This window comes from Mesoplodon mirus (assembly GCF_964341445.2).
Source record: "Mesoplodon mirus genome assembly, chromosome: 7".
In the NCBI taxonomy this organism is placed as follows: Eukaryota; Metazoa; Chordata; class Mammalia; order Artiodactyla; family Ziphiidae; genus Mesoplodon; species Mesoplodon mirus.
In genome coordinates this window covers 67,375,382-67,398,399 of record NC_138983.1, presented here as the reverse complement: position 1 = coordinate 67,398,399, position 23,018 = coordinate 67,375,382, and the positions used below count along the sequence as shown (strand labels likewise).

Sequence of the window (23,018 nt, the reverse complement as noted above, 5' to 3'; positions counted from 1 at the left end):
ATTTATTCATTTTAAAAAACAATGTAAGAAATTGTTCTTAAATTTAAACACACATGACTTTTGCAGTCTCACCTGACTTTTCCCTGTGGCAGTCTGTACCAGACTCTGGTTCAGATGCTGAAGCATATTTCAATATTTGATGTCCACAGCTTATAAAATAAAACAGATAAATATATGTATATGATAAGTGAGGCAAATTTTTTTTACCTAAATACAATCAGAAAATCTGGTTATTTTTTAACTGCAAGATCCCAACTGCAAAATATCCTAATATTCCAATCTCTCTATAAACTTAACAGGCTTTATCCTAGAAAGCACCTGTGTCCCTATGAAGGAAATAACATATTTTGGAAGTAACACTGCGATCTGAGGTAAACACTTATTACCATCAAAGCAGAAATGAGAACAAACACCATATGGACTGGGTACTGTAAATAGGTACTAAATTAGTACATACTAAAATAATTCTCATACATTTACTGCTATCTTATGATGGATAAAATACCACTATATTTCACTTCAGATGGAGATCATTTAGCTGGGAAATGAATAATGGCACTGAAATGAAAAAAAATTGTTTAGAATAAAAACTGCTAGATGAAGAGGATATAGTATTCATTAATCATCTAGTTATAATACAGAACAAGAAAACTGGTAATACTTTATTAAGATAACCTATATTTTGAAACAAATAGTAAACACTTCGGAAACTTACCTGTTACATAAATTGCTATCAGAATTTCTAAGTTGCTGATAAAACTCTGGTGAATTGGGTGCACTGCTCAGAGATCTATGTAAAATAACACTTGGCTTAGTAAGAAAATCAGCAGTGTCAGGAAATTCTATAGGCGATCGGTTAGTTGGAGAGCCAGCAGACATTGGTCCATGACTGGGAGAATTCAGGCCAGGTAAAGCACCTAAAAAATTGAAAGAGAAGAAAGAGATATGTATGAATGTGTGTACTGATATGTATGTGTTTATTGTCCGTGTTTGGGTGTTTATAAAGAGCATTTTCCTTCTTTAAAGAAAGCAAAGTATTTACAGTTAAATGATAAACTAACTAGAATTCAACATGGAGCTATCTTCAAGACCTTCTACGAATTCAGGCAGAATATAGACCATATTTGTCATCATCAATGACAGTGGAATAAACACCCTGTGGCAGGATGGCACATAGTAGGTAAATACTAAAAGTATAACTAAAATGTACATAATGTGTGGCACAAATTTTCCTAATTCATATTGGTCTTTATCTTTAACATTTTGTGTCCCTACCAGCTTGATTATCCACATGAACAAAAGCATCTTTACCAAATTTTACTGAATATTTTTCAATACAATACAATTCATTTTTATCAAAGAACCAAAGTTCTTGATAGCATTAAGCAAATTAAGCATACGATAAAATCATATTAACACAACAGCAGATCCCTTAAAAAAATCCACATCTTTCCAGCTCATTCATTCATTCAACAAGTATTTGAGAGCCTATTATATGCTGGAAAACGTGCAGTGTTTCACAATGGAGAAAAAGATACCATCCTTACAACTCAATGAACCTAAAGTCTAGTGGAAAATACAAACAAGTGCTAAGTGTTAAAATAAGGGGAAAAAAAGAGTGCTTCAGACATACATCCCTAATCCTATTGATTTACTCAAGAGCCTTTGCTGGGTGCCTTGAACTAAGGGTATATCTGGAGAGGTGTAGGTGGATTTAAAACCTTATTTTGAAATAAAGATCCAAGTAAAGTGTGAATCAGAGAGGAAAGCAAATAACAGTTGTTAAGGTATTATGGTATTTTCAGACATAGTTACAGATGTGTGTGATGGTTAATTTTATGTGTCAACTTGGCTAGGCTATCATGCCCAGTTGTTTGGTCAAATTCCAGTCTAGATGTTGCTGTGAAGGTATTTTTCAGATGTGATTAACATTGAAATCTGTAGACTGAATAAAGCATATTGCCCTTTATAATGTGGACTGGCCTCATCCAATTTGTTGAAGGCCTTAAGAGAAAAGACTGAAGTCTTCCAAAGAGGAAGGAATTTTCCCTCCAGACTGCCTTCAGAGTCAAAACTACAACATCGACTCCTGCTAGAATTTCCAGCCTGGCAGCCTGCCCTAAAAATTCTGGACCTGACAGCCCTCTCAATCTGGCGAGCCAATCCCCATCAGTCAATCAATCAATCAATCACTCCCCACCCCATGTATATGTAAGTATATATGTATGTATGTAGGTATATACACATGCACGAACATCCTATTAGTTCTATTTGTCTGGAAAACCCTGATTATACAATGTGTTACTTTATTTAATCTTCATAATAGCCCTGTGGGTTAAGTAGCGTTTTTATTTTACATGTGCAGGGCTGCCAACTGCTGTTCTATCAAACTGATTTGTTTAGAGGCTCCTATAATTTCATATAATGTTGGGGCTGAAAAAGATTTTATAAATAATCGGTCAAACACTTTAATGTTTCAGAAGAGGAAACCAAGGACTAGAAAAGGGAAGTATCTTTCTTGTCAAAATAATAACAGTTAGTTACTAACTGGAGACTAAAGTCCTAATTTTCAGCATTCTTTTTTCTATTATAATACTGAGTGTCCAAAACCCTGACAAACAGGCTGAGAAGAATAAAGGATAGCCTAATTTTAGGGTAGAAATTTCATATAACATACAACAGCTTCGAGGAGAAGACAAAATGGTAAAGAAAACCCCAGCAACCCTTACAAGATACTTTCTACAGTACAGATTCATCATTTTTATTATAAACCTTTTAAATTGTGAAATATAACACCCGTACAGAAAAGTTATAACAGGAATGCTCACCACTCAAGCTAAAACATAAAACATGGCCAGAGATCAGAAACCCATATCCAACATCTAATTCCCCTCCCTCTCACTAAAGGAAAGCATTACTTTGACTTTTATGGTAGTGTTTTTCTTGCCTCTCTTTATATTTATACCACATATGTTATCTCTTTACAGTTTAGTTTTGCCCTTTCTTTGAACTTTGTAAATTGAATCAGATAGTATAAATGCTTTTATGTCTTGCTCAACATTTAAAAAAGATGTTTCATATGTTCATTCATTTTGAATGACATATAAAATTGTATGTATGAATACAGCACAGTTTTATTTCTCTGTTCAAGTACTGAACTGCCAAATTGTTTTCCAAAGTAGCTGTAGCATTTTACTTTCCAATCAGTGATGTATGAGTGTTCCTACCTCTGAACATGTTTCCAACACTTATTATACTGTCTTTAGAATTATAGACATCATAGTGGGTGTGAAGTCATGATTCCTTGTGGTTTTGATTTGCATTTCCCTAATGACTAATGATGCTGAGTATCTTTTCACGTGGTTAGGACCATTTGTATACCTTCTTTGGAGAAACACCTATTCAAATCTTTTGCCAATTTTTTAGTGAGGTCATTTGTGTGTTTATCATTGAGTTTTAAGACATCTTTGTCTATTCTGAATACAAGTCCATTGTCAGATCGTAATTTGCAAATATTTTCTCCCATCCTGTGGACTGTCTTTTCACTTTCTTTAGGTGTCTGTTGAAGTAAATACAAATGATTTAATTTTAATGAATTCCTATTATGAATTTTTAAAAAATATTTATTTGGTTGCATTGGGTCTTAGTTGCGGCAGGCGAGCTCCTTAGTTGCGGCTCACAGGCTCCTTAGTTGCAGCATGTGAACTCTTAGTTGCGGCTTGCATGTGGGATCTAGTTCCCTGACCAGGAATCGAACCCGGGTCCCCTGCATTGGGAGCATATAGTCTTATCCACTGCGCCACCAGGGAAGTCCCTCTCTATTATCAATTTATTTCATTTATGGACTGTACTTCTGGTGTCTAAGAATATCCAAACTCAGAGAGATTTTCTCCTATGTTTTCTTCTACAAGTTTTATGGTTTCACTCTTATATTTGAGTGTACAAGCATTTACAGTTAATTTTTGAGTACGATGACAGGTATGGTTCCGAATTCATTCTTTTTCATTTGTATATCTATCCAGTTGTCCCAACATCATTTGTTAAAAACACTATTCCTTCCCCATTGAATTACCTTGGCACACTGGCTGAAAATCAATTGACCATGTAAGGGTTTATTTCTGGACTCTCAATTCTATACCACTGAGTTGGAATATCCTTATGCCAGTGTCACTGTCTTGATTACCATAGCTTGGTAGTAAGTTTTAAAATTTACAAGTGTGAGTCCCCCAGTTTTTTTCTTCTTTTTTTTTATTAAAGATAATTTTATCTACTCTGGGTCCCTTGAATTTCTATATGAATTTTCAGATCAGGTTCTCAAATTTCTACAAAGAGGCCAGATCAGATTTTGATAAGGATTTGTACTAAATTTAGAACAACTTAAGGAGTATTGCCATCTTAACAATATTAAGTCTTCTGGTCCATGAACATGGGATATTTTCCATATGGGTCTTCCTGCGACTTCCCTGGTTGGTCCAGTGGTTAAGACTCTGCGTGCCAATGCAGGGGGCATGGGTTTGATCCCTGGTCGGGGAACTAAGATCTCACATGCCATGCAGCATAGTCAAAAATTTTTAAAAAAATACATATCTGAGTCTTCTTTAATTTCAACGTTTTAGAGTTTTCAGTGTACAAGTCTTGCACTATTTTGTTAAATTTATTCCAAAGTATTTTTTTAAATAAATGTATTTATTTTATATTTGGCTGCGTTGGGTCTTCGTTGCTGTGTGTGGGCTTTCTCTAGCTGCGGCAAGCGGGGGCTACTCTTAGTTGGGGTGGGCAGGCTTCTCACTGCGGTGGCTTCTCTTGTTGCAGAGCATGGGCTCTAGGCTTGCGGGCTTCAGTAGTTGCAGCACGCAGGCTCAGCAGTTGTGGCTCACAGGCTCTAGAGCACAGGCTCAGTAGTTGTGGCACACGGACTCAGTTGCCCTGCGACATGTGGGATCTTCCCGGACCAGGGATTGAACCTGTGTCCCCTGCAATGGCAGGCAGATTCTTAACCACTGCGCCACCAGGGAAGTCCTGAAATTATTTTCTTAATTTCAGTTTTGCATTGTTCATTGCTAGTATATAGAAATACAATTGATTATTGTTTATAGATCTTGTATTCTGCCACACTAATGAACTTGTTTATTGGTTGTAATAGGTTTAATGAATTTCTTAGGATTTATAAATATATGATTATGTTGTCTGCAAATAGTTTTACATCTTCCTTTTATTCATTTTTACCTAAACTTCCCTGAATAGAACCTCCAACCCAATACTGAGTAGAAGTGGTAATTATTTTATAATTATTTAAATTATTTTATAATTTTATTTTATAATTTCTAATTCTTTATATTCTTTCTGTGGTGAGACATTGTTGTCATACTGTCCTTACTTTAGATATGGTTTCCTCAAGTTCTTTAAACATATTTATGGTAGCAGATTTAAAGTCATTACTAAATCCCAAATCCAAGCCTCCTCAGGGAAATTTTGTTGGCTGTTTTTCATTGTCTACATGGCGAAAAATTTCTTGTTTCTTTGCATGCTTCATGGTTTTTTTGTTGAAAACTGGACATTTTAGATAATATATTGTAACAATTCTAATATCAGGTCTCTCCCACCCTCAAGGTGTATGTTGCTGGGTTTTTGTTCGTTTTTTGTTTCTGATTATTCATTGAGTGATTTCCTGGACTCAATATGTAGATCTTGTTTTCTCTGAGGTGTGTAGCCACTGAGTTCTCTGCTGCTTTTTTCCCCCTTTTCTCCTTGATTTATGCTTGACTTCTTAGAAGCCATTCTTGGGTCAGTGTAATTTAGATGAGACAGAAGATTACTTTAAATGTCTTGCCTCTGTGTCATCTGTAGGTGAGAATGTGTTTGAAAAGATACAACTTCAAACTTCCAGGCAAGTTTACAAGACAGCCTTAGCTTTTACTTCCTGCTTGTGCAGGACCTCAAGGTCAGCTACAGATGGAGTGACCAGGGCCTTCGCCTTTCCCAGATCTTTCCTGGGCACGTGCACAGCCCTAAACATGTGCTCAGCCTAGTATATGTGGTGGGATAAGTGTCCAAATTCTTTTCTTGGATATCCAGTTATTCTGGCCCCTTTTGTTACAAACAAAAACAAAAAACCAAACAAACAAAAACTATCCTCTTCTGTTGCCAGAGCTTTCCACTTCCCCAGGGTCATCTAGTGTCCAGGATTTCCTTTTAAATTCCCAATCAGCTCTTGTTTGCCCCAGCTGAAATCACAGCCTTACACACTCACAATGTTGCCTGGCATAGGGTATAAGGGTTTTTTGTTTGTGTTTTTGGAAAGCTGAGCTCTGAGTCAAATGAAATATCCACAGCACCCTGGGAATAGAAGTGTTTTCCAGGGAGCTTGAACAAAACATTTACTGTACTATCAGGTTGTTGCTTTTAATGCAGTTTCTAAAGAGGTCAGACTCTAATGGCTGCAAAGCTAGTGGCTTTTAGCTGTAGTATCACTGAGCTGGGCAGAGAGAGGGTTTGGGAAGTGCCCCCAGTTAAGCTGTCGCAGAACCCCACTGTCTCACCAAGGTTCGGTAGTTAGTTTCTCTTGTATAGATGACTTCTAGTTCTCTGGCTTTTGTTAACTTCCAGAATTCTGAAATGATTGAGTTTAGTTTTTTGCCCCTATTTTTGTTGTTTTAGCAGAAGAACAAGTTTACTGAGATCCTCTCTCTGCCATTCCGGAAGCTGATCGCTATATATGATTTTAATCCTTTGAAACTTGTTGAGACTTGTTTTATAGCTCAGCAAATGGTCTATTTTGATCAATCTTGTGTGTGTCCCTGGAAAAAATATGTATCTTGTAATGTCTGAGTGTGGTGTTTTATAGTCGATTAGGTCAAGTCAGTTAAATCATGTTGTCCTAATCTTCCATTTATCTATTACTAATATTTTGGTTTGCTTATTATACTAGATAATGAGAGTGGTGAGTTAAAATCTCCAAAATGAATACAGATTTGTCTTTCTCACCCTTTAGTTCTGTCAATTTTTGGTTTGTGTATTTTATTTTAATTAATCAATTTTTGGTTTGTGTGTTTTATTTTAATTAATTAATTTTTGGTTTGTGTGCTTTATACCCATGAGATCAGACCTGTGTCCTTATATTTAGTGTGCCTTTTGTAAAGAGAATGTACTTGAGTCTTGTGTTGTTAATTGTCTGACAGTCTGTATCTATTAACTGGAGTGTATTTTCAACTTTTTTGTGGAAAACAGCACATTTTAGATAATATACTCTAACAACTCTGGTCAGATCCCTGGCACCCCCAGCTCCCCTACCAGCCACCCACGCAAGGTGTATATTTAATATAGTTTGCTTAATCCTCCGTCTTGCTATTTCTTTTTTAGTTATTCTTTATGTTTTTGTTTCTTATTTTCTCTTTTCTTGTATTATTTTAGATTATTCAAGGTTTTTTTTTTAATCATGCCATTTTACCTCCTATATTAGCTTCTTACTTATACTTTTTCTTTTATTCTTTTAATTATCACCCTGGATATTACAATGTGCATCTTTGAAGTATTAGTTTCTTTTAAATTAGAACTTTTTTAGTACTTTTCAATCACTGCCAGTACACTGTAAGTCAATTTACCCCTTTCCCACCCTTTGTGCCACTGTTACCATATACTTGACTTCTTTATACACTATGCAAGCCACAAGGGAGTCATTGTTTTTAATGATCAGTATTCTCTTATGTACCCACATATTTAGGCTTACCAGTGCTTTTCATTCATTCCTGAAGATCCATGCTTCAATCTGGATCATTTTCCTCCTACCTAAGGAACTTCCTTTGCTGAATCTTAGCAGTGCAAGTCTACTAGCAATAAATTCTACCAGCTTTTGTTTGTATGAAAAAAATGTTATTTCACCTTAATTTTTAAAGGATATTTTCACTGGATAAAGAATTCCAGGTTGGCAAGTTTTGTTTTGCAATACTTTAAATATGCCATTCTATTGTCTTTGGTGACTGTAGTTAATAATACCGTATTGCATAATAATACTGTATTTCATATTTGAAAGTTGCTAAGAGAATAGATCTTAAAAGTTCTCATCACAAGAAAAAAAAATTTGTAACTATGTGTGGTGACAGATGTTGACTTATGGTGATCATTTCACAATATATACAAATATCAAATCATTTTGCTATATACCTAAAACTAATATAATGTTATGTCAATTCACCCCCCCATAGATAGATAATTGGATAAAAATTCTATTAGAATGACTTATTATAGGATATAGGATATAGTCAGGGTTTTTTTCTACTCTCATATTAAGATTTTTTTTTTCTTCCTCCACAATTATCATGCTACAAAAGAATGCTCTTTCCAGGGTTTTCCCTTGTTCTCTGTCTACAACTACTCAGGTTAAATAGTTCTATATTTTATCCCTGAATTACTAGTGCCTAACAAAGTGCCTGATACATAGTACTTGTTCAAAAATTAATAAATGAGCAAACTGTTAACTAATAGCCAACCCAAACTGCTTAATTATGTTAACTTATAACACATGAAATGGTATTCGAAATTAGCTATAAATAGGTAATGACAAGGTTTGCACTACCATATACTTTGAGGCCTCCCATATTTAAGTCACAAAAATGATTTCTTACCAGCTCTTCTTAGACCTATATGGTGAGTTAACGATACAGAAGATGACCTTTGCTTCGGGATTGTCAGTAGATTTGAACTAAAAGGTCCATTTAGATAGCATCCTTGACTAAAAGGGAAAGATAATAGGTTAAGATTTTTAAAAACATGAGAAATTCCTTTTTTCCTTATGGTCTTCAATTCAATTAGCAAATATCTGCTTATACATTTAGTTTAGACATCTATCTAGTGCCTAAGGAGTAAAGCAGGAGCCAGCAAACTTTTACTGTAAAGAACCAAGTAGTAAATACTTTGAGCTTTGCAGGCCATGTGGTCTCTGCAATTACTCAACTCTGCCACTGCAGGATAAAAACAGCCATAAACAATAATAAACAAATGAGTATGAGTGTGTTTCAATATAATTTTATTGACAAAAACAGGTATGGGCCACATTAGGTCCACAGGCTATAATTTGCTGAACCCTGGCTTCAAGCAGGTTATGAATATCACCTGGAGGGCTTCTTACTACACAGATTTCTAGTCCCATCCCCAAGATTTCTGATTCAAAAGGTCTGGGGTAGGGTCAGAAGACTGGCGTTTCTAACAAGTACTTAGGTGGTCCAGGGACCTCACTGAGAATCCCTGGCCTAAAACATACAGTTTTTCACTATCTTCCGCTCCCCTTCTTCACCGATATTGATTACCCACTGACGCAATCATACCCTGCAACTGAAATGCTTATTACAGGTTTTAGGGTTCTTATAAAGAAATTACATATAGATGAGCAGTCACAGTATACCAACTGATACATAAAAGGCATTTTAAGATTATATATTTTAAAGCTTTTGGCCCAGTGCCACACATATAGCACTTCCTTTCTTAGTCACTAGCCTGTTTTCTTCTGTTAGTTCCTGATGTGGGTACTTTGCTACCGGATCAAGAACAAATCTAGATTCTCTATTTTCCACTCGATATTTTGTTAGTATAGGCTGAGTTCTCAAGATTTTCCCTAACTCCTTCATCTTTTTTGTACTTCCACACCCCCTTACTCAAGGAAAATCTATTTTTCAGCATCAGATATTTCTGATGCTATCTTTTTCCATCTGTAAAATTAGAGATTTAGAATAAAGGACTTCTAAGATAACATCTAGCCTTTATATTCTATAACATTTTTTGCTCAATAGTAATAATAATTTGTTGGCAATGTTACAAAAAGAGGCAATATGTAAATAATACCACTCAACTCATTTCCCTACCAATGCTCAAGCATCCCTTGCATTTGAATATTCATTGCCTACATATAGAGTGGGAGAGATGGGGAAAGAAGAGTGACAATACCACCCAGGGCAATATTCAAACAACAATCTGTGTACTCTACCAACATCTACTTCCTGATTAATATTCAAAACAAAGACAGGGTTTTCTCCTTCAGAGAAGAGACCCGAAGCACTGCTCCATAGTCTTCTACCTTAATCCAGGGGGCCTAATAACTGAAACAGCTGTTTAGAATTGAGAGGTCAAATGACAGGTTTTCAGCTCGGTTCCAGAATCATTAATTCCCTGCCTATAACCAGATAAATATATACCGCAATGAGATTACATAAAAAATACTGAAGAGTGTATATGTATAACTGATTCACTTTGTTATAAAGCAGAAACTAACACACCATTGTAAAGCAATTATACTCCAATAAAGATGTTAAAAAAAAAATACTGAAGAAAGCAGAGGGCAAGATAGGCTAGGAGTCCCAGTGATTATTAATAGTTGGTAGGAAGGTGATTAAAGTCAGACTTGGGAATCGGTCTTCAAATCCAAGTGCACAAGCATTACAAGAGATGTCAAATGTTATGGTCACAGAGTTAAGTCATATGTTAAGAGTTGATTTCTAAGACAATCAATGCAAATTACCTTGACAAGTTTTGTATCACCTCATTTATTATTTTTTTAGATAGCTGTAAAACTTTTTGGCTGTCCAACATCCAGATTTGCAGAGCCATTATCTTAAAAACTGAGTGGGATGACACCATTAGCCCTCTTGAATCTCTGCAGTTCAAATAGGTTCCAGCCATTGGTATAAATCTCTAATAAATTATGAGACACATAATTGAGAAGCTGGTTCCCAAGTACATTATTTAGAGGACATACTATTGCCAGGCAACAAGTTATTAGATTTAATTACAGAGCACTTACGGTGATGAACGATGAATCAGAATAGGTTAAAAACAAGCCTCTTTAGTGTAGTAGTACCTATAGTTGATGGCCCTCAGATTTTTGGTACGCAATTTGCCTACATTTCCCCAGGGAAGGTCTGTTCAAAGGAAATGAGCTGTGAGTTCTGAATACGTTGTTTGTCCACAGGGAGGGTCTGGGTCCCAGCAGTCATTCCATGGATAGCAGTTTAGCCATTCTTTTAACCCTAGGTACTAACACTGTACTTGGGTAATTCAATTGTCAGCTAACGCAGAAAAGCATTCTTCAACACTTCCTGGAATTTCCTGACCAGTAAAACTTCATCCTAGGTCTGAAACTTAAGCAGAAGGCAGTATCAACTGTCATATGGACACCATACCCCTGCAGGATACTTGTTAAGCAGCTGTTTATCTTCAAAGACCCATTTTAATGTAATCCCAAACTCTTTACAGTAGTCAAGCAGGTCTCAGAAGGGTTGTAATGACTAACGCAAGGTAGAAAATGAAAATTGCCATAAAAGAGCAAAGAAAAGGTGTTAAGGAGATTCAGAGGCGAAACAGATTACTTTTCCTTGGAGAACAAGGGAGGGGGATGTCAGCATGTTATTCTTAAGCTGTGACATCTGAGCTCAATCTTTAAAGACATACAGAAATAGGGGTCAGAGGATCTCTTCTAGGTAGAGGGAATAACTAAAAAGGGGCACAGATGTGTACAGAGGGAATATCAAACAGTTAAGCTTGACTGGATTTTCAGATAAATAAAGGTGATACCAGAGAGGTATTTTGGTGTTATAAAGTAATGGCCTTCTTAATTAATTAAAATCTCAAGTCCTCTAAGAGAGGAACAGTGGTAAACTTTTTTTTTTAATTAATTTATTTATTTATGGCTGCATTGGGTCTTTGTTGCTGCATGCAGGCTCTCTCTAGGGGCCACTCTTCATTGCGGTGCATGGGTTTCTCATTGCGGTGGCTTCTCTTGTTGCAAAGCACGGGCTCTAGGCATGTGGGCTTCAGTAGTTGTGGCATGTGGGCTCAATAGTTGTGGCATGCAGGCCATAGAGTGCAGGCTCAGTAGTTGTGGTGCACGGGCTTAGTTGCTCCGCGGCATGTGGGATGTTCCCAGACCAGGGCTCAAACCTGTGTCCCCTGCATCGGCAGGCGGATTCTCAACCACTGTGCCACCAGGGAAGCTCCAGCAGTGGTAAACTCTTAAGAGTAGGTAATACAGTGGCTGTTCAAGTAGGACTAATTCTTCCTCCTTGTGGTTTTCCTCCTTTGGAGTCCTTTCATCATACCTAACATAAGGTTTATAATACTTCACTTTTTTTCTCCAGGCAAAGCATAAAGAAAACCAAACTTAAGTCCTATTTTACGCTTTACACAAATGAGGCAGCTGAAAAATATAATTAAGCTTAATTTTCAAAGGGATTGAAACTAAAAACAAAATTATGAGAAAACTTCAAGGAAGAGTCTAACACAAGTTACATGCCTGTTACTTTCACGCAGAGAGCTTTCCAAATCATTTTTCTACTCTTATTCTTTGCAAGACTGCTCATCTCTGTTTGCTTAATTTTTCCAAGTAAGGGTGCAACTTTGTCATGAGGGAGTAACAGAATTTTAAATCTCAGGCTAGGAATTTGGGCAGTATTCTATGGGTGTTGATAAATGTCCAAAAACTTAATGATTAGAAAAAACTGTATAATCAAAGTTTTGTTTACAGAAGATTTCTGGTGGAAGGGTAGAAGATGGATTGGGTAGTGAAGGATATTAGAAATGGAAGGATAATTCAATAGCCCACGTAAGGAATAATGAAAGCATGAAATAGTGTAGGCAAAGTGATAAAGGAAAAAAAGGAATAGAGAGGAAAAGAGGTTTAGAGATAGACTTGACAACTGTTATCTATAGAGTAAGGTAACAGGATGTATAGATAACATCAAGTTTTCTAGGTAAATCAATTTTGTAAGCAACCACAAAACTAGAGGACTGCAGCACTGTGCCAGGAAATGAGGACAGGATAATAGTAACAGAGGGAGAAGCAGCTGGAGGGATGAGAAATTTGGTTTCAGACATAGTTTCAGGGAGCAAGAGGTTCAATATTTAAATCATGCTGAAATCACAGGGTGATTTAAAATCATAGTCAGAGAAGCTATGATCAGAATCCAGAGCTGCATTCGTATCAAAACTAGGAAATGTGATCTCCATTCTGGAGTACTCTAATAAACTCAAAATGAATGCCTCATGATTACAGAGTTACAAGTCTATTCGTTTTGTGCTACTAAAGCTTAAATGTTCCCAAAGAAAATGTCACCATATATTTATGATCTATAGCTATGATGTCTAATATGCCTGCCATTTATATCTATATGACAGTTGCATATAGCTCTTTGTATTTTAATTAATTAAAATCAAATCAAATTTAAATTAAGCTCCTTAGTCATACCAGACACATTTCAAGCTCTCAATAGCCACACGTAGCTAGGGACTACCAAATTGCATGTACAGCTATAAAAAATTCCAATCATCACAGAAATTTCTATTGGACGGCACTGATCTAGAGACTTGAATTTCAAAAGGAAGAGTGGTTGTCAATGCTTCATATATTCCCCTTTACCCTACGTTCAAAGTATACTTAGAAATTTATTACTGAGAAGCTCCAGCTTCTGCACACTAGAAAGATCACTTCTAGCCTCACCTCTTTAAAGTAGATGTTTCCTAATATGGCCAATTACTGTATTCTTCAAAGTTCTAAATCCTTTATGAGGCATATGATTTTGTTTTAATGAGTGTTAAGTAAACATATGGAATCTGCCTATACTTACCTTTAACTCTGAGATATGTTCGTATAAAGATTAGTTTTCCTTGGACCATGTTTCTATTTTATTATCAATCGTGTGAGGCAGGAGTATAAAAATAACTAACTCAGTGCATCAAACGTTTCTTTTATTTTAAATGCATTGCTGTTCCACCAGTGTGATGGAAAGATGAAAAAATAGAATCATTCTTTCTTAAACTCATAAGTATTCTCTAGATATTTCCCAGGGTTAAGAAATACCTGTCATATTTTCAGTTCCTAACGTCATTTACTTCGTCATATCCTGCTTCCGTTAACAAAACAACAACAACAACAGCAACAAAAACCATTATCCTGTTTAGGCTCTGGGCTAGCTTTGGCCCAAAGCTCATTTTCCTGTAATGTTCTCTTCATACTTGAATCCATCCCTATTTTATAAATCATTTCACTCAATTTTTCTTTTATAAAAATGGAATTCATCTACTTGAATGTACTGTAGAAGATTCAAATTAATAAATCACACAAGAATCTGGAAAATTACAATGATCTGATCATATTTCATATATAAAAATGTTAATATAGTTTAACAGATAAATAGCTCTGATCCAACACTGCCACCTACTGTTTCAAATTTGTAACTACACAGGTCAAGTTAAAGTATCAACACAACACATGCTCAGTCCTAACAAAGTGGTTTAACAGGAAATTTACACTGGTTCCAATTTTATTATAATGGTTAGATAATTGACCAAATAGAAGCTTATAACTCACATAAGAGATCAATATCTTTCCTGGCCTTTAAAAGGCAAAGTATTGAATCCTTTGTTATCAGAGTAAGTGGATATATATACACTCAGAAGATCTCAGCTCCTGCAATCTCCCAGTATCACTCACTTGGTTGCAGTTACTGACACCTCTCCTTTGTAGGATTAGCACTGTTTAGTTCCAAGTAAATCCTCAACAGAATATACAATATATTAGTAGTTTTAGTTCCCCAGCAGGAACAGGGCTTAAAAGTGTCCTGTTACCTTACATCTCACGTCTGAGGTAACATCTGGGGTGAACCTTGGGGATGTTCCTCCTTTCACAAGTCAGAAACTGTTGACCAACCTCTGAATACTACGCAGTGGACTGGTGACTGCCCCTAATATGGCCACCTCTACGGTGGCTTTCCCAGTACTGCATCCTAAATTGATCCTTGTTTCCTTAAACTGCCTCCCTGATTCATGTTCTTAGGGCTCCAGCATGCTTTGTACCCAACTTACCTATTTTGGGGGAGAAGGGAGATTACCTTCTTTTTAAGAATCAGTTTATCAGGCCACGTTACAAACAAAGCCATCCTATACTAAAATACTTCCAGTGTTCCTTTATGCTTTTAGAACTATTTCAAACTTCATTCACAGAAAGAAAGTTGATGTATTAGATTCAGGTTTCTTGAAAAGGCTCTGGAGATTTTACCTTAAAATGCCAAATTCTTGGTGAGGCCTTTTGCCATTATTGCGTTCCCACCTTGGAGTAGTCTGGTCGATAGGTGGCAGACCTGAGGTTCCCGAGCTCCTCCTCAGCTGTGGGGTTGATAAACTATTCCTACTGTTTAGCCCCTGTTGAATAATTTAACAATGATTAAAATCGTTATCCTTCAATATGCCGTAAAAGATGGTCCATGGAAATATCAATACAAAGTACAGTTGACCCTTGAACAACTCGGGGGTTAGGGGCACTGATCCTCTGTGCAGTCGAATAATCTAGGTGTCATAAATAACATACAAGTGGGCCTTCCCTATGCAGGCTTCCTCCATATCCGGATTCTGCATCCGTGGATCCAACCAACTGCAGATGGTGTAGAACTGTAGTATTTACTACTGAAAAAGATACGGGTCTGAGTGGACCCACACAGTTCAAACCCATGTCGTTTAAGGATCAACCGTACATTTTTAGCACGTATAGGAGTAACAAAATATTTTATTCTGAAAATCTGTCAATTTTACTCCAAACATAACATTCTATATTGTTCTATTTATCTTCCTCCAACTAAAAAATGATTTCTGATCTCCCTACAGTTTAACCAAATTTTTTTCTTTTGTACATTTTATTCCTAGTTTTATGAGAAATATGCAACTGACAATTTTAAAAGTAGATATGAAAGATTTACCCTGAAAAAAGACTTCAGAGGGCAAGCTTAGGATCAGGAGTGATCCCTATTTCCTAATATATTTTCAGTACAATGCTAATGTACATAGATAGAGGTTAAACTGCAGAATTCTGAGCTACCTTTTGAATTAATAACTAAATTAAATTCAGAACACCTTTCACATTAAGAATATTTTACCCTAATTTTTGAAAATATTCTCGGTTAATCCAAATGTTAACCAAAATATTCCATTTTTGACCATTGTGAATAGGTGTTTTAGTGAAATTGACATTAAACAGTTTCTGCTTCTTATAAATTTCCCCTATCAGCAGACACGAAACCATCTCAAAGAGATAAATACCATTTATATTTAAGTTTTCCCAAGAATGTTGATTTTTTAAAGGTTCAATGTTAGTTATATTTACATTGAAAAAGTTGTTTATGTAACATCCTTTCTGACTATAATTTAGGTCCATAGAATCTTTCTCAGTTCTTAATACACATATAAGACATTTACATTAAGTTACCTGTTCTAACTCCCTTTTCCTTACTAATTATTTTTTCATAAATGCTCTTGCTCTTTTCTGAAGTAACATCAGGATTTTTATATTCTTTTCCAAAGCAGAGATAAATTAGATAAGAAATTCAAATAAGAAGTTTTAAAGAACACAAAGAAAAGAAATAAGGGTTACTTCCTGTTTCTTATATGACTTATTCCTATCAGTAAATTCTAGTACTCAAAATAAGCCTTATTACCTAGAATGTTCAGGAAATGAGGCAATTAGGCATCCTATTTAATTAATATTGTTTAAATGTTTCTAAAATGTACAGTACACTTTTCTACATAGTAAACATAATAACAAACATAATACTGATATCAATGTGATTTTTTAATTTATTTATTTTTGGCCTCGTCGTGCGGCTTGTGGGATCTCAGTTCCCCAACCAGGGATTGAACCCAGGCCACAGCAGTAAAAGCCCAAAATCCTAACCATAAGACCACCAGGGAATTCCCTCAGCGTGATTTTTATCACTAAGATTTTTAAGAATTATTTTTTAAAATTACTATTCTAAACATCAGATGTCAATGGAAAATACAAAGGAAGAACAACATATCAAATGAAAACTAACTCAAGAATATATTAGTTATTTTATTGATGAATTTATTGCTATCCCTTTTTGTTGCTTGTGATTAACCTTTCTCATAGGTAGAGTGCTAAAAAAAAATGCTATATAACTTAATTACCATTGGGTTTTGTGTAATGCAGGTGCTACTCGAGACACTTTAAAAATAAAAGCATCACATAACTACCTATGATCCAGATTTGTGAACAATTATCAAAATTTTGCTCTAATCAGGCTTGCTTAATTTTTCAACACTTCTATACAATAATGCTGAGAATTAACAGAATTAACTGATGATCAGAGTCTCTCCAAAAACTATATTTAACTTTTTCTAAGCTCTAGATCACTATTACAATGAACAAAATTAACTGGTTTGAATTTCATCTTCTCCTAGTCTCTTTAGCCAGTAGAATAAAGTAGTTAAAATAATCTCTAAAATATTTCTATTTTTAAAGTTTTATGATCTTTGCTACTGGTAAAGGTATTGATAGTCAAATAAAAGAATTAAAAGCAACCTGAACAGACATAATATATACCTATTTAGAACAGTATTTATTATTTTCTAAAGGAAATCCTATTTTGAATCAGTGATATTTAAAGAAAAATTAATCCCATATCTACTGATGGAAAAGTCAATGCCTATTGGGCTATAGTAATCTCCAGTGGGTAGGCAGGAGGTAGGGAGAGACAGTTCCAAAAAATGTGAAAATCAGTTTAAAATAATGCTGTGTAATTTCATAAAATGAATATTATAATGATCATTTTTTCTTGGTTCAAAAAGAACAATTTCTGGTTTCTAAAGAATAAAATAGAATAATGACACAATTTCAATACTAGTTTGCTGTACAGCCTGAAGTTAAATTTGCCTGTTGTTCTCTACTTCTTAAAAACAATAACAACAATAATAAAAAACTAGTTGTTACCGATGAAGTTATAACTGCTAATTACATCAATATTATTTAGAATAAAAACTGAATACTTAGAATTATTTGAGATTATGACTACCTCTGAAGTCCCAAGCAACTCAATGTACTGGAAAAGAAGCTGGCCCTTTAAAAAGAAATTCTATTTTATCCAAGATTTAAAGGAGCAGTTTTAATTCAAAAACATTATTAAACGTGATAAACAGGGCTGGCTGATTACTGTATTTTGACCTTGTGAAGTTTTCTATCTCCTTTCTCGGCTGGGTCCTCTATTTCAGAGCAGTGATAAAATCCAGGAAATGGTGTGAGAGGATTAATCTTTGGCCTACAGGAGCCAGAGAAAGCACCCATCAAGCTACTGATACTCCGGAGGGAAGAAATGACTTGCGGGGGAAGGGTTGGGTCAACCAGAAGATCTGACACCATATTACGAGCCTCATTTAGTACCGAAAGATCAACTCCACTTCCACCTCCAGAATTCTAGAAAAGAAAAAAAAAAAAGAAAGAAAAACAACCCATAAAATTATATATGTATTACACAGAAAATTTAACATTTAAGAAAAACTTAACTCTAACAATAAGTACTTGAATCCTATTAAATATTAATTTTCATTTATTTGGACATGGCATAAATGATATAACAAGTGGTACGATTCTAACTTTAAAATTTTTGATGCTGATATAACAGATATTGTGAACTTATTTTTCCTACATTTTTCATTAGTATATCTCATATTTAACGGTATTCATTAATGACTTACCTTATTAATAGGATGGAACCAAATTTGTGTTTCTTTCAGAATCTATAGTTTGGGCATTTTATTAATTTATTAATGATTCTCTTTCCTCTATGTCAAAATTTCTTTCAAACATATACAGCATTTCTTTTATTTACTCCTCACTTAAGAGGCAGTCTAGCATAGTGACAAGGCTTTGTTGCAAAGACATCTGAGTTGGAAATCTAGACTTTAGCCCTAACTGCATGACTTGGAGCAAGTTATTCAACATCTGAACTTTTCAGTTTCTTCACTGTAAAATGGGGATAACAACTACCTCATTAAGGGCTGATATGAGAATTAAATCTGAAAATCTATGTGAAGCACATAAAGCAATGCATGGTACATATATTTTAAATGTAATAAATAAAACTATTATTATCCATATTATAGAAAATGATGAGATAAAAAGGAGAAAAAATGGTGTCAGAGTTCAAAGGAGACAGTGATAACACTGAACTGAATAGTTAATATGGAAGGAATAACAGGACACTGGGCCCTTAAAAATGGATAGGAAGTACATTTTTTTTAATTTAAAATTAATATTTCATTGATGAATATATATGATATGATTTTTACTTTTTGAAAATATATATTATGTTCAACTCAATTACCCATAGAAATAAGTGCACTGACAATCAGAACAGTGAAATGTTACTTTTGTTTTATTGTGCCTTGAATTTACATTTGGGTATGTTCGTAAGTATTCAAAGTATTTATTGAGTTCACTGTTTATTAATTATCCTCAACACATTTTGAAATTGAAAAATGTTATGAAAGTTAGACCAACAATTAGCTTAGTAATGTCTTTGCTCTTTGTGGAATTCTTTTCTTTTTCCTTGTGAAGTATTATTTTGTATTAGTTTTTATCTTAAAACGTTCCCCATTATTGGTCCATAGCCCAGCTATTTCTAGTCTTTATAAGCAAACACCTCTCTCTATATGTCACTGTAGATATTAAGCATACTTCTGACAGATAGCTTCCCCTAACTTGAACTACTGAACCAAAGTAAATGAACCAAACCAAAATCACTATAAAACTACCCTTGCATACGTTGGTCAAACCTATACCTCCACAAATTGTATATAACAGTATCTGTTTTCCCACACCCAAATAAGAAATCTGTTGTCATTTGAGTTGGTGTCCCCTTATATGCAGTGTGTCATTTCTCTCTGGCTGCTTTCAAAATATTTTCTTTGCTTTTAGTCTTCAAAAGTTTAATTGACATATCTCGGAGTAGATTTAGGGCGGGGGCACTGATCCTATTTGGGATTCACTCAGCTTCTTGAATTTGCAGAATTACATCTTTTGCAAAATTTGGGAAGTTTTCAGCCATTATTTCTTCAAATACTTTTTCAAACCTACTCTCTCCTTCTCAGACACTGATGATATGAACGTTGGATCTTTTGTTATTGTCCACCAGGTCCTGAAGGCTCTGTTCATTTTGTTTCCATTTATTTTCTCAATGTTGTTCAAATTGAGTAAATCTACTGATCTATCCTCAAGCTCAGATTCTATGCTCTGTCATCACCACTCTATTGAGACCATTTTACAAGTTTTTTATTTCCATTATTGCATTTTGCAGTTCTATAACTTACCTTTTTTTTTTGGTAACTTCTATTTTTTTGCTAAGATTTTCTATTTTGTTTATTTGTTTCAAGAGAATTTGTAATTGCTTGTTAGGATGTTTTTATGATGGCCACTTTAAAATTCTTTGTCAGACAATTCCAAATCCGATCATCTTGGTGTTAATCATTGACTGTCTTTCTCATTTAAGTTGTGATTCTCCTGGTTCTTGGTATGACAGGTGATTTTCAAAATTATATCAACATTTTGGTAACTATGCTAGAAGACTCTGGGTCCTATTTAAATCTTTTATAGTAGGAGGTGGTCTTCCTCTTTAGATTTAGCACCAAGTCCTAGTCTACTTTTTCAGGCTGTAGTTCTAATGAAAATTTAATTCTCAGGGCATTCACAGTGGTATTTTCCGTCTGCTTGATTTTCTCCTGGTGCCACTAGGGTTTCCACTGGTCCCTGCTGGTGCTGCGGGTGAGAGTTGGTGAGGAGCTTCCTCAGGTTGGGCTATCTGGTGCCTCTAGGTCGGGGAAGGGAGTCTCCAAGCCACAAGGACAAAGAGCACTTTCTGGGCTTGGCACCTGTGTTGTGGAGACCTGGCCACCCTCTGTCTCATTGGGGAAGGGGAGTCTCATGCGTAGTAGGGAATAACCATACTTCCCTGGCCACTTAATGTCAATGGAGTTCCTGATCAATTCCCCCTTGGTGTTGATGGCAAGACTCTCATTCAATTTTAAGGAAAGGAAGAGCCTACCTGCATCACATTCTGTTGTTAGGCTGGGAGTCTGCATTACCCCAACATTTGCTGTTGGGTGACAGTTATAAGACACCCTGTCACACTATGTTGCTCCTCTGATACTGGGGTCCCTAATTTCTCCTCTTTGCATTTTTCAGAATTCTCCTTTGTTTGCTTCTTGCGTTATTTCCAGAGTTTATACTGGTACTTAGCAGAGAGTATCAGGGAGAATTAAATCTGATGATACATGCAGAACACATAAAGCAGTGTATAGAATATATAGGTAAAGGGCTATAAATATTATTATTATGGAAAGTGGTGAGATAAAAATACAGATAAAATGGTACCAGAGTTCAAAGAATATATAGATAACTTTAATCTGAGTGATTAACAGAAACATTATGGTAAGGGTGGCATTTGAGCTGAGCTATTCATTTGGTAGGATTTTACTCAGAAAGATTAGGAGAAAAGAATTTTTTACAATAAAAACAAACAAAATTTATTTGGGGGAACTCATTTTTCAAGAAGGAGAGAGCATAAATAAAGGTACAAAAGTGGTGAAAGAGTGTTGTACAGGGAACGTAAAATTTTTTAAGTATAGGCCATATATATATATATATATATATATATATATATACTTTTTTTTTTTAAAGAGCAGTGGAAGATAAGGTTGGAGAGGCATGTTGGAACCAATATTTGATAACATCAGATTCCAGGCTAAGGAATATGGACAATGGAGAGTCATGGATTTTGAGGCGGTCAAAGAGAAATAAAGCAAGAAAAGGAAAAAAGAAGTGATGGAAGGCATTAAAAAGAAGGCAGTACTTATGATGTTAAGACCTGACAAAAGTGTGAGAAAAGAGCATTCCAGGCACACAGACTAGCGCCTGCAAAGATGCAGAGGCAGAAGCCTGCCTGGCTTGTTTGAAGAATAACAAGGCCAGTGTAGCAGCAGCAGAGTAAATGAAAGGGAAAGCAGAAGATGAGGTCAGAGAAGTAAAAGGGAGTAAAGGAAGGGACCATATTGTGCAGGGTCTTTTAAGTCCATGATTAGGACTTTAGCTTTTATTTTTGGTGAGATAGGAGCATAGTGAGCAAGAGACTGACCATCTGACTTATGTCAGATCGAATGGAATATTCAAATTATTTGCTATAACTTTAAAAGTTTAACTTAAATTCTTATTTCCCATTTGGCTTATATTTGGCAAACTCTTGTTTTTGTACACAGAGCCAAGAATACTACATTTTTACAGTTACTGTGGGAGTGGAGGAGGGGGAGGAGTAGGTGGCTGTGTGTCCCTGCAAATGCTAAAACATTTGCTATATGCCCTTTATAGGAAAAAATTTGCTAACTCATATCTTATACTATAGTTTCAGAGATGCTTAGTATTTATTATTATTGAAATTAATATAATATCAGCTTATAGTTTTGTGTGCTACTATGTACCAGGCACATATTATTATTTTAATCAGCCCTCTGAGGAAACATATTATTCCCAATTTATAGATGAGGAAATAGGTTCAAAGTGTCTTAAAAGGCTTGCCTAATTTTTCAGCTGGGAGGGACTAGTTTGTATCAGACCAACTCTTCTGCCTAGAACAATAGGTCTTATGAAAATAGGCCAAAATAAAATAGAAATAGCATCCATTTCAGGGCATCAGAACACAGTCAAGCAGCCAGGGCTTGAAAAAAACAAGAACCTGGTGGCGCAGTGATTGAGAGTCTGCCTGCCGATGCAGGGGACACAGGTTCGAGCCCTGGTCTGGGAAGATCCCACATGCCGCGGAGCAACTAGGCCTGTGAGCCACAACTACTGAGCCTGCGCGTCTGGAGCCAGTGCTCCGCAAAGAGAGGCCGCGACAGTGAGAGGCCCGCGCACCGCGATGAAGAGTGGCCCCTGCTTGCCACAATTAGAGAAAGCCCTCGCACAGAAACGAAGACCCAACACAGCCAAAAATAAATAAATAAATAAATTTATATATATAAAAAAAAGAAAAAACAAGAACCTAGAGTTAAGAGAAAAGACTGAAATGAACCCAATATTCTGTGCTACTTTTTCCTTTCACAGAATTTGCTACTGATTCATAGCTGACATGGGGCAGAGAAGGTGAGAAGCAGAGCAGTTAAGAGGCTAGGAAACAGCTCTATGCTGGGAGACCAAAACTGGAATT

The 23,018-nt window shown here is 35.6% G+C and overlaps 1 protein-coding gene across 2 annotated transcripts in view; it reads right to left on the bottom strand.

Annotated features, from left to right (window-relative positions):
- PDE3B (phosphodiesterase 3B) overlaps window positions 1-23,018 on the bottom strand; it is a 170,288-nt gene that overhangs the window by 39,361 nt on the left and 107,909 nt on the right. Inside the window, exons 3-7 of one of the 2 annotated variants that reach the window (XM_082628663.1) lie at window positions 17,990-18,238; window positions 15,038-15,180; window positions 8,622-8,728; window positions 716-917; window positions 73-149 (exon numbers count right to left, since the gene is read on the bottom strand). In XM_082628663.1, the coding sequence (XP_082484789.1) occupies window positions 73-149; window positions 716-917; window positions 8,622-8,728; window positions 15,038-15,180; window positions 17,990-18,238 (778 nt within the window). The remainder of the gene's footprint in view (window positions 1-72; window positions 150-715; window positions 918-8,621; window positions 8,729-15,037; window positions 15,181-17,989; window positions 18,239-23,018) is intronic. The other variant, XM_082628664.1, reaches the window with a different exon arrangement.